The sequence below is a fragment of the Atta cephalotes genome, assembly GCF_000143395.1.
Source record: "Atta cephalotes unplaced genomic scaffold scaffold00073, whole genome shotgun sequence".
NCBI lineage: Eukaryota > Metazoa > Arthropoda > Insecta > Hymenoptera > Formicidae > Atta > Atta cephalotes.
This window is the reverse complement of record NW_012130137.1, coordinates 752,677-765,586: the sequence shown is the minus strand read 5'-3', so window position 1 is coordinate 765,586 and position 12,910 is coordinate 752,677. Positions and strand designations below refer to the sequence as shown.

At 32.5% G+C, this 12,910-nt stretch overlaps 1 protein-coding gene across 1 annotated transcript; it reads left to right on the top strand.

Annotated features, from left to right (window-relative positions):
• Window positions 1-6,651: 6,651 nt before the first annotated feature.
• On the top strand, window positions 6,652-11,851 carry LOC105624131 (enhancer of mRNA-decapping protein 4). Its single transcript, XM_012205490.1, has 9 exons — window positions 6,652-6,662; window positions 6,775-6,843; window positions 8,055-8,260; window positions 8,438-8,817; window positions 8,905-9,173; window positions 9,255-10,891; window positions 10,972-11,179; window positions 11,262-11,543; window positions 11,662-11,851. Exons 1-9 carry the CDS (start codon window positions 6,652-6,654, stop codon window positions 11,849-11,851), a joined length of 3,252 nt encoding a protein of 1,083 aa, XP_012060880.1.
• The last annotated feature ends 1,059 nt before the right edge of the window (window positions 11,852-12,910 follow it).

Sequence of the window (12,910 nt, the reverse complement as noted above, 5' to 3'; positions counted from 1 at the left end):
ATGCAGCAACTTTACACTTTTACCGAAGGAGGATGGATATTATCGAGTGAAAAGATCAATTCTGTCTTCACCCAGTCTTTGTCATTGTCTGGCACGTTTTCCTCTTTATTACGGCGGAAATGTATCGGTTCCATCGTATATAGTCGCAGCTTCGATACACGTCTAAACGCGAAGAACATGAGCGTCAACGCGCCTTAGGTATTCTTGTGTACAGTATTTTTCAAAATAAACGAAATTTTATGTCCTAGTCTTAGATCACGCCAAGCGGTAGGCTCGACCATCTTAAACCTTTTTAACATTAGAAATTTTCAATCCATTCGTTTGTCCTTAACTGGTAAAATATGGACATCAAACAGAAAGATATCAAATTATCAATTCTCCATGTGTGATATGTACATAATAATTCTGTTGCTAAAGCTTAATGTCATCTTTCAGCCAGGAACTCAATAGATTTAATTTACGAATTTATTTCAATTAAAGTATCTTTCAAATTTATCAAAGACATCTTTCCAGTTAAGGGTCAAATTATCTCGCACAAGTATCAGTCGCACAGCGAATGCTTTCACGTTGCGAGTTTTGAGTCTACCGCTTATTACATGTGCAGCTCGACCGGCGCATGTAATTTACGCAGCAAATAGACGACATATTAACACGGCGAGTATTATGCGGCATCGTGCAAACGAGAGTGGAGTTGAAATTATTTCAACTTAATGCGGATGTGAATACGATTCTTTCACGATCTATCGCCGAATAATTAGCGTCTCTAGTGTAGAAGGATGGACAAAGCAGATGGACTGGACTGGTCGACATTTTCGCTTGATACGTGATATATTCCTAATTCTGGTTCTCCTTTGCACGAATCCGTCCGTCAAACACGAGTTACATACCTTCCTCAATTAACTCTATAGATTTTTTGTACCAAGGCTTAGCCGTAAACGCTTAATAAGGCATAAATCATGACTTATTTATTTATTTATCTGTATGATGTATTTATTTATTTATTTTTCGCGTACTTTATAAGTCACAACAATGTGCATTATATCATAAGCATATCAAATGCGATTGCGTAGCATGTTGTAATATTTAGTATAATATTCGCGATTATAATATTTGATTAAATATTTATTATCACGAAATGATGACGTCACTGTATATAATTTAACTGAATATTATTTAACCATCGCGAATTATAACCGAATAGCGAATATACAATCTGCGTTTATATTATTTTGAATATTTATTGTTTTTGATAATTGTATATAATTATTATACTTTTTACATTCTCACACTTCACATTCATGTCTTTACACTCTTCGTGCCCATAAAGAATTATACTGAATTTCTCTTGTATATTCATTAATATACGTTGTCTTATTACGTGTATAAAACCGATATTCTACCTATATTATTAATAATCTTACGCTGATCTGATTAACGCGTTTCTCTTCTTCTCTCTGCTATTGTTATTCCAATTTAAACTTTCTACATCAATGACGATCGATTCAATATTCATTTTCTTAAGATTTTCCGTAAATGTAAGGAAGAAAATAGCTCTCTAATATAACCATTAAATGTATCGTCTATTAAATCATAGATTCTATATTTCCGTGCATTTGTTAGACACATTTTGTTAGTACGATACAAAATCTGAGATATATCAATTTTAAATCTAATTGTAGTGAAATGAAATTATGTTTTTGTAATTATATATATACACACATGCGCGCACACACACACACACACACACACACACAACACACACACACACACACACACACACACACACACACATATATACACACACGCAGCCAAAGAAATAATATATACAATACAATTTAAAATCCCGCAGGGACCATCTCGATATATAAACGATAAAGATTTTAAATTTTCATATCTTCGTGCAGACTTCGAGATTTTAATCTTTTGTAATATTTAAATCGTCATTTTTCGCGACATCTCTCGCGGCTATTTAGATTTTACTTGCGTCAAATGTACGCGGAATAAATTGAAGAATAACGCGTGATTGACAATTAATTGATTCTAGAGCAACAAGTATTATAAGTGGAAGTTTTACATAGCATAGTTTACATTTATAATAATTCAAAGTACAATATTTAATTACACCTTCACTAGGTAGATGGTTTAGCTTACTCTCCACTCACTGATCACTCATGATCGTCATTGTTTTTGTATCGCAATTGCGCATATGATTTATGTGACGATTAACGCGGTCGATTAGTCGCTAGATAAATCGAAATACTACGCTTATAAACAAAAACTTGTAATCGATGAAGGAAAATGTTTTAATTTTCGAATCATTACCTACTAGCGAGCGAACTCTTAGAAAAATGAAAAACGACGAGAGTGAAAAAATCGCCGCGGGGACATACAGGAGTCTATCCTTGCGGTTCTACGTCCCTTCGATCTGTGAATACTAACGGCACAATAACGATGATATTGTTTTTCTATTGGATTGGCGCAGTGTCTCAGTGTGCTTTGTCATTGTGTAACATTATATATGATACGAAAAGACCCAAAAATTACTCGTTATACGGCAGTACGGGAAAATGTAAGACATTCGCCACGAGAACCTATTGGAAATTTGAGGGCACAGCTTTACGACGACGATTGCTAATACTTGAGATAAAAGTCAGAAGGTAAAAACCATACTGTGTACTAACAATATTCCAAGAAGGACCTCGCCAAGTCTCTGGAACATTGTAGCGATTTCGTCGTAAAGAATGCGATTGTGAAACGTGAATCGGATGTAAAATTAGAATTTTATTAAATTAAGATTTGATTAAATAAGGATTGCTATAATCTCTGCATACTGTCTTGGCACAGAATAAAAATGAATGAACTTCTCAATATGCAGAAAAAATACAAGTGATAAACATATTATACAATATTATACCATAATGACAACGACGAAATTGACGTAGTTATGCAGATTATTTAACAGAATTACGTGCAGATAATTGTTACAAATAAGATCAGCATAAAAATTTGTTGCCGACATAACACGTTTAAACTAAGAAATGAATTAATAAGAAATTTCAAATAAGTTTTATTGTTTGACAAGAAATTCTTTATTTTTCTCGTTTTTTATCTTTTTCATCATAATAGAATCTTCTTTGTGGATTCTTATAAAAATAGACAAAGTTTTGGTAGAAATTTATTTTGTAAAATTATGAATTATCTTCATTTATTTGGTTCATAAATCTCTTTAAATTTTTATATTTCTCTATTGTAGAGAGCAATTAATGCAAATAGTTTCAAATTACTTAATCTCTTCGTCTAAATTAAAAATTCAATTTTACAAAACGAATTCTGTAATTTTTCTTTAATCGCTTAATTCTCGCGTAATGAAAAAACAACTCATTACTTTTGGAAAAATGTAAATAATTAAAAAATTATTCGAATCTAATAATCCAATTTTTCCTTATATGGAAATAAGGACGTTTTAAATTCTACATTGTTAATAATTATACAAAAATTGAATATTATTAGAGATACCATTACACCGATTCACTTTTCCCCCTTCGCTTTCGATGAACATACGTGATCCAAAACAATGTTTGGCATACAGAACGTACTTGTTAAGCGCTACTTAATTGTGGAGCAACATTAGCTGAATTTACTGCCATCTTTTTTTGGGTCTACGTACGTTTGAGCACTACTGCCATTTTCCAAAGGATAGACACATATGCGAATGAAAAGCCTGTCTATAGTGTAATATAACATAAGAAATAAAATGTAAATTTATCGCAAATTTATTTCCCTCTTATCAACAAATTCCCAAATCTTCCAGAATTTCAAATCGATTGTATAATGTATTTATGTTTCAGTTAATTTCAAAGCGACGTAGTTTTATAGTTGAATAAAAAGTAGGACGAAATATCCAATATGCAATGCAAATGTTTTACGTGAGCAACACGTATAAACAAAATTAGCCTTTTAGTTGCGTCTGAAGCTTAATATATATATAGACTCTCAATTCGATACATCTTTTTTATACATGTAAAATTATACTCACTCGGCTGCAGTTTCGCCGCGCCGCACAAAGAACTATTTCTCCTATCATTACGCCAATTATCTGAAATAAACAGCAAACCCTTTTTAAAGTATGAGAAAAGACATTGAATTTGTAATAATCCATAATCGTTATATCAAGCAAAAAGAAATATCTCTTTCTGTGACGAAAATCGCATTAAAATCGTGTTCGACAATGTTCGACGATGTTATCCGCGCGCGCTATTTGTATATCCGCCATTACGCGTCTCGATTGTCGCAAATGATTTCAAATTTTAAACGCGCGAGCTTCGTCGACGTTGGGGGGGGGAAGGAAGGAGATAAAGTCCTTATAGAGAGTCGCGTCAATCTTGTACAAATTTTCAATTTGACTTTGAAGTAAAATGGCGGAACCAATCATCGATGCTATTATATCCTCCCTTTGAGTATCGCGAACACTGGTGATTTAGATTTTAAAAATTGTGAGAGTAGAATTTATGTTAAATTATATAATATTGACAAGTAGAATTTATGTTAAATTTAATTAAATTAATAACATTTTCATTTAACAATACTTTTATTTTACAATAAAATGTCTTGCCATCGTTAAACTGTTATATACTGATAATTTTAAACGCTCATTTTGATAATTATATGATTGACAAAATTAGAATGTTGTGTAGAATTACTTTCAACGCTTTTCTACCATATAATATCTATATTTTTTATATAATTTTATATAATTCGAAATTTTATATAATTTTATATAATTTTATATAATTCGAAACCTTTATAATAATATATAGGCTTACCTATTTATAATTTTGATACACCTAAAATAATTTCATCATATTATTAATCAAAGCTTCTATCATAACTTTACGCTCTACGTTCGGCAATGCAAATCTGAGATGTCGGAGTGCTCTTACATTATAGCATATGTCATGTGCACTAGAAAGAAAAAAAGCAACTAGTCGATCTAGAGTCCTTCTCTAAAGGCAATTCTACATTAGACGCAAGCCGATCGCAAGTTTGTTGCAACAGCCAATCTGAAGCGTTGATTTCAAAATGCAAGTTTGTTGCGACAGCCAATCTGAAACTTGTATTTTGAAATCAACGCTTCAGATTGGCTGTCGCAAAATTTGCGATCGGCTTGCAATTAATGTAGAACCGGCTTAAAATCTTGTGTCCACGATGCTAGAAATCGGTCCGAGACCTCAGAAGAAAGAATTGATCAATCGTAATGGTCATGTGACCAAATTATTCAAATGTGATTTGTTAATTTTTTCTCTGTCCAAGATCTCAGACCGATTTCTAGCTTCGTGGATATCGGGCTTAATAGAGTCCCAGTTAGACACCATTTTATTTCAGATTGACGCGACTGTCTTAAGCCCGATGTTCACGATGCTAGAAATTGGTCCGAAATCTCGAACAGAGAAAAAATTAATAAATCACATTTGAACAATTTGATCACATGACCATTGCGATTGGTCAATTCTTTCTTCATCTCGGACCGATTTCTAGGACCATGAACACAAGGCTTTATAGAGACTCTAGAGAGGAATGGGTAGGGGGCTGTTGAATGCAAATTAAGGCTCTCCTGCGCAATAGAAAGAATAAAGAATTTCAGAATAAAGAATAAACATTTGGGTACGATCCACTTGATACTACGAATGCTTCGAAGCATTTTTTGATTGGTCAGTTAATAAAATTCTTTCTTCCGATTGGTTATTTAAAAATTTCGAAGTATTTGTAACGTCAAATGGACAGCGATCCTTTAACTCTATCAGAATACACAAGCCTGGTTGTTCCACCTTTTGGTAAATTTTACTTATTAGATAATTCTGGCAATCCGCGCATGTGATTGGATAATCTTGCTACTTACCCAGGTAAAATTTATCAAAAGTTGGAATAACCGGCCCACAGTTTCTTAAAAGAAATCATCCCATTTTTCATGGATCCGTCAAAATAAGACATTTCTAGTGCCTTAGTAAAACATCGAGATGGCTTCTCTCTTCAAATTTCTCTGCAGTCACTCATATGATGCTTGAGTTTTTCCACTGAATCAATCAATTAAATTCTGTGTGGAGCCATTCATCAACGATCAATCGGACGGGCACTCGAGTGAGTGAATGGCACTAACTGATTCGAGTAGCTGATAAAGTATTTTTAAAAGCCACTTAAAATCATTTCAGTAATAAAAATTCACATAATCAAAATTGACGCTTGATATTCTTTAATTTTGATCATGTGATCCTTTTTCTCGTTAAAATGATTGGTTTGGGCTCGAAAAATGTATCTATGCTATAATAGAAATTGCTCGCATTAGCATCCACTTTGTAGATATAGGCTGTGTTCCAAAATTCACTGTCAGTGCTGAAAATGTATAGTACATGTAACGTAGCCTGTAGATTTTCAGCGCTGGCAATGAATTTTGGAATACAGCCGTAGTTATACAAGTGGGTGTCTGGATGATGGCCGCCTGACGTTTCACTTTCGTTGAGATATACCGAGTTGGTTTGGCGTGTGCGTTGGTGCTTACCCGAGATCGCGGTGAATCGATGCCGGTGATGAGCACTCAGCTGCTCGACTGATCCATTTAATCCTGAACGAGTGGTACGGCGAGAAATAACGGCATTTATGCCCGAGAGGTGAGAGAGATTGATCTCGTAATGCCATGGGGGCAGGTCAGCGGCATCGCCGGCTGGGGTTAGGAATCGTCAACCCGGGTCGTGCAAATCCGTAAATTCATTTGTTTTATAGGAACACAGCCGACGGTATGAGTAAGTCCGGGGAGGACAACCTAAGGCATCTGAACTTCCAGCAGACTGTGTAAGTTTCTTCGAGAGATCTTTTAGAGTTTTTGAGTTTTTAGAATTTTTAGGATCATGGTGTGAAGTCTTATGTTTCTAACTGTGACAAAAATAAAAATATTGTAATTACCACTTTCCATTAAACTCGAGAAGACAAGTAGTTAAAACAGAGCAACTAAAAAATAGATGACTTTTAATATTTATTAAATTGCAAAAATATGATACCAATATATATGGATCAGATAATATAAATATGTTTTATTTTTACATACTATATAACTAAAATAAATTAAACAAATTGCTTGTGTTTCTAAAATTTATTTATGAATTGATGTTAAATATTCTTTTATCTATTTTAATAATAAGTAATACTTTTACTTTCGACTTGTCCTATGTTTTTGATATATGAGAGTTTAAGGTATATTATATTGATTAATATATTTCGATAAAATATCATGGTTATGCTTCTAGGTTAATCATAAGCTATGTTTACATCGTGCATTTATTAGGCTTATAAAATAAGTGTTTATCTTATAAGTTAAATAAAAACATCCATTATATAAATCACTAATTTAATTAAGTGCATGGTATAAACGTAACCATAATCTATTTTTATTTCAAGATCACCTTAAATAATACCTTAAGTAATATCTTGAGATGTTAATATAGTTTTGTGATTGGTTTATGACATTTTAAGACTTTACTTAAAATAATCTTAAATATAAAAACCTAACTATGAATACTGGCTTTAGATAAGTTTCTTTAAGACTTAACTAGTATTCATAGTTTGACCTTATTTTAATACTTAAATAGTGTCTCAAAATGCTAATACAGCTTGATGAATGTATTTATATTCTGCTCTTATTAGAAGATCATTTTAAGTAATCATTTTAAGTCTTAAAATACAATATGACTCTGTGATTAATTCATGACATCTTAGATTATACTTAAGATAGTCTTAAATATAAGAATTGACTGTGAATACTAGATTGATTTATAACATTTTTAAAAATATATTTAAGGTGATCTTAAATAAGAATCATAAATATCAACTTGAAAAAAGTCTCTATTCAAACATGCTTAGCATTTCTTTATTAATATATACTTTGTATTGCTTATTTGATATTTCTTTCTTTTTTATATATATTAACAATAAGAAAAGAAGATATAAATAACATATAAATTTTAATTTATATGAAGATTTTGATATGTAGCATTTTATTTTTACAGAGAGTTTAGTGGACAGGAGGATCAACATTCAGTTGGATTATGTAGCACAAATGTGACCATTATCCCTTCCCCTGGTGATCATAACCATGGTAGTTCTAAGGTGAAGTTGAAAAATATTGTTGACTTCACATGGGATCACCATCTTTACACAGGCCAGTTGTTGGCTGTTCATGTATCTGGAAAATATTTAGCTTATGGTTTAAAAGGTAATTTTTGTTAAGATTGAAGTTTGTTGTTTGCAATGGTTTTTTTTGCAAATTGAAATGCTTTATACAATGTTTCAATAAAAAAGTTGATTTTATTTAATTAATTATACAACATATATCTATAGAAGCTATTCAAATTATCATACTTCTATTTAGATAAATTTTCCATCCTTTTAGTTGGTACCGGTGGTGGGGTAGTCCGTGTTGTATACAAGGATTTAGAACATAGATCTCTACTGCGAGGAATGCGTGGTGTTATTCAAGATCTTGCATTTGCTCATGTTGCTAATGCAATTCTTGCGTGTATCGATTATACAGGATCACTTTTTATACACACAATTGAACCTACACCGTCTGAATTATTATGTAGTTTAGTATTACAAGTAGACGCAGAAGATGTTTCTCCAACTAGTCACAGAGTGATCTGGTGTCCATACATCCCGGAGGAAGATGCTTCTGACGGAGATGAAGTATCAAAATTATTAGTCCTAACACGTGGTTCCAAGGTTGAATTGTGGTCGGTTGCAACAATAGCATCAAACTTTAGATCAGTAGAGGTAATGTAATATAAACATATATTCCATAATTTTTATTACATATGAAACATATACGATAAATAATTCTCAATTTCTTTTCTAAATAAGGCAACAGATCCAGGTGTTAAAGAAAGTGGTGGTATGATGGAAATTAATCAGCACTCGGGAAGTATTGTTGAAGTAGCCCTTAGTCCAGACGGCACTGCATTGGCAACGGCTAGTACAGATGGAGAAGTAAAATTCTTTCAAGTCTTCCTTCATAGTAATTCTCATAATGGCAACCCGCAACCACGTTGTTTACATCAATGGAGGCCACACGGAGGACGGCCCATTTCCTGCCTGTTTTTCCTTGATGATCATAAAAATTATCAACCTGAGTGAGTATTTTGAAAATACCATTGTATGTATATTTTTATTCGATAAATTGAATATAATTAAAGGAAATATTTATTTTTCAGTGTTCAATTTTGGAGATTTGCTGTGACGGGGTGTGACAATAATTCAGAACTAAAAGTATGGTCGTGCGAAATGTGGACTTGTTTACAAACAATCAAATTTGCTCCAAATCCTTCCACGGGCAAAATACCGGTACTAAAAGCAGGCTTAGATCTTGGTGCTGGATATCTGTTTCTATCAGACATATATAATAAAATTTTATATATATTAAGTCTTACGAAAGATAAAAATGAAGCGTTAGCTTGCATAAGCACGGTATCAGAGTTTCTCCTGCCATATCCAATTCTAAGTTTCGGAATTGTCGATGCTGATCAACGTAAAATACGGTCAACTGGCGAATCATTAGAAGATCTATGTGAAGAGATTGAAGAGAATGAGGAACAACTTGTTATTTACATGTATCTAGTCCAACCAAAGTCACTACAAGAATGTCACATTGCTTTTAAACCTGCCTCACAAGCAAGTAGCAATTATCTTATAGATACACTTGCTCATGATACACTGGAATATTCTGAAGATATGCCAGATATGGGAACTGTTACTCACAACGGTATGTCCGGAGAAAATTGTGAGGGAGAACGATCTTTATCTTCAGCAATTGAAACAACAATTAATCATAATACTGGTGGCTTAAACTTAATGACGCCTGATGCATTCAGTTCACCTGCAAAAAAAGATAACAACGAATTAGAGTCTAATCCAGGAAGTCCAGATTTGAGAAAAGTCTTATCAAGTAGTCCTCTTGCACAGGCGGTGCAAGCTTTGAATGCATCTGACCCACCACTAGTAAAAAATGATATAGAAGAGCAAGCTCCTGCAAGTTGTGGAAGCAGTCCATCTAGAGAAGTAAGAGAAATCTTATCTCTTACTAAACCAGATGAAGAAACTGATATCGATGGCAAACCGGAAATAAAATCGAATGCCGATGAAGATTGGTCTAATATCCCGATGGTCTTGCTTAAAGATGTTAGTGTGCATGCGATGCAAGAGTCTGAAGAATTTCCCGAAGATGAAAATAATATGCAAAGGCAAAAGACAAAAGAACCGAAGACGTCGTCCCTTCCTACCGATGATCCTGGATTATCATGGCGAACAAACAACGATGTTGAACTAAACAATAAGTTGAAATCTATTTTAGATATAATTCAGGATCAGTGTCAAGAATTAAAAGAGTTACGTACAGAGGTTACTAGATTACGGCAAGAATCACCAGTATCCACGCGAATAGAATCGGCATTGGCGAGAATGTCTCAGCAACAAAATGCGAACTTGGAACAAACTCTATATGATCAAATGACTCGTCAACATGAATTTCTAAATACATTTGAAACAACAATCAAAGATAAGATTGAAAGTACCTTACCGTGTATAGTTGAAGAAACAGTAAAGCCTTTGAAGCATCAAATGAGACTAGACGCAAATCAAATGGACGAACTCTTCCAGAAGAACATAAGTGAATTGATAAATAGTTCACATGTAAAAGATACCTTAGCTTTGACAGCTGCAAATGCAGCAAAACCAGCTTTGGATGTTGCTTTTAAAGAAGCATTTACAACTGTCCTCTTACCTAATATGGAAAAGGTTTGCCAAATTATGTTTAAACAAATCCAAGACGTCTTCATTAAAGGTACTCGCGAATGTAAGTTATTCCATTAATAGGGCAATAGAGGACAATTAAATATTTACTTCAATGTACTATGTAACATTTTTTTTTTTTAGATTTACAACATATCGATGCAGTTATCGATAAACAGAATCAACGTCATAATGAGCAATTAAGCGAAACATTATCAACATTGGTACGCGAAGAGATACAAACTGAATTGAATAGAATTTTAACGACAATGCAAGATAGTACTATACGAGCAGTTCGTGATTCTATACGAGAAAATCTAAATCAGCAACTTACAGAAATTTCTACTGCGCGGTAAGGATAAATCTGAAATTTAACATTAAAAGTACCATGAAGATATTATTAAAACACTTTCTTCTTTATTCTTGAAACCTAGATCAAGAGCTACAACCCCTGCTATACCTGTAACCGCTGTAGCTGATGCTCAATCACGTGTTATGTCTCTTCTTCAAAGAGGTCAATTAAACGCTGCTTTTCAACAGGCTTTGAGTGCAAGTGATTTGGGATTGGTAGTACTAGTGTGTGAAAAAACAGAACCTTCAAGAGTATTTTCGTGTACAGCACAAGGTTCACGATGCATTTTGCAGCAACCCGTGATTCTTTCTCTCGTACAACAATTATCTGCTGATTTAGGACATCGTACAGAATTGAAACACAGGTATTTATTATTTCATAATTTAATATAAATCATGAAAAAGATATTGTATAACACACATTTGTAAATATTATAAAATATTTTAAGTATATATTTTTTAAATAAAAATACTTCTTTTTAGGTGGCTGGAAGAAGCAATATTGAATTTAGATCCAAGTGATCCCGTAACACGAGAACATATGGGCACAGTGCTAATGACTCTACAAAATCAATTGGCTACATTTGTAGCAAGTAATCCGAATCATCGATCGACGAGCCGCATGAAAATGCTCGCTATGGCTACACGTGCATTATTAAGTCAACATCCTTGACCATCACGTTTGTGAGATTATTCAAGTACATGATATAAGATTTTTTATGTTCTGTTTAAAGACTACTTTTGTCTAAAAGCAATATTAACAAAAGTCATGTTTAAGACTGTGTGTGGTAGTAATTTTCATATAGAATATACAGATACAGATGTATGCGAAGCCATTACCATTCACACTACTTTAACAAACATTTAGATTCAGTTTAGTTCTATTTAACAGATACACACATGTATTTAATACGTCGTAAATTTTCATTTATTTTTTATGAGCTTAAATGCTTTAATAAAACTTTTTAAATAGTTTTTACATAAGCTATATTTAAAAAATAAAATAAAAAATAAATTGAAATTTAAAAAACTGTAAGTTGAGCACAATGTTAACGATATAGATTAGTATTAGAAAATGGTCAGTGCTAAGTCTAAAAGAAAATAATTTTTTAATTTCATACTGTTAAGTTCTGCATGAACAATGTTACATTCTACATGTGTGATTACTAAAAATAAATTTCACTTATAAGTTGATAGTAAAAATTACAAATATTTCTTCAAATTTTATAATCTCAACATAGTGCATGCATTTCATAATATATATTTAATCATACTTGTATGAAAAAATGCGTCTGTAAAAATTTTATTAAAACTAACTTTAAAAGGTTTTGTCTTAATAATTGTTTAGAAATATAATTTTTTGACCGAAAAAAAGATTCTATTTTTGTGACTAGCAATTTGTGAACTAGAAAAGGTCTATATTGGAATAAATAAAAATAAATGTCATGATAATTGTAATATTCAACTGAATAAGATAAATGTGGAATTGTTTTACTTATATATGATTTATATGATTGAGTTCAAATATTTGTATCTAATAGAAAGAGATTATGTTATTTAATTACATAGTGGTAGATCAAGCTGTTTAAGAAGCGTAAAAACTATGAGATCTTGATATGCCAAAAAATCATCATATCAAGGTCGCATTTTGAAAGCTTCAGCTTTTTAATTTAAATTTTTATATTAAATTTCTCGTTTTTCGTTGCATATATGTGTGTGTGTGTGTGTGTGT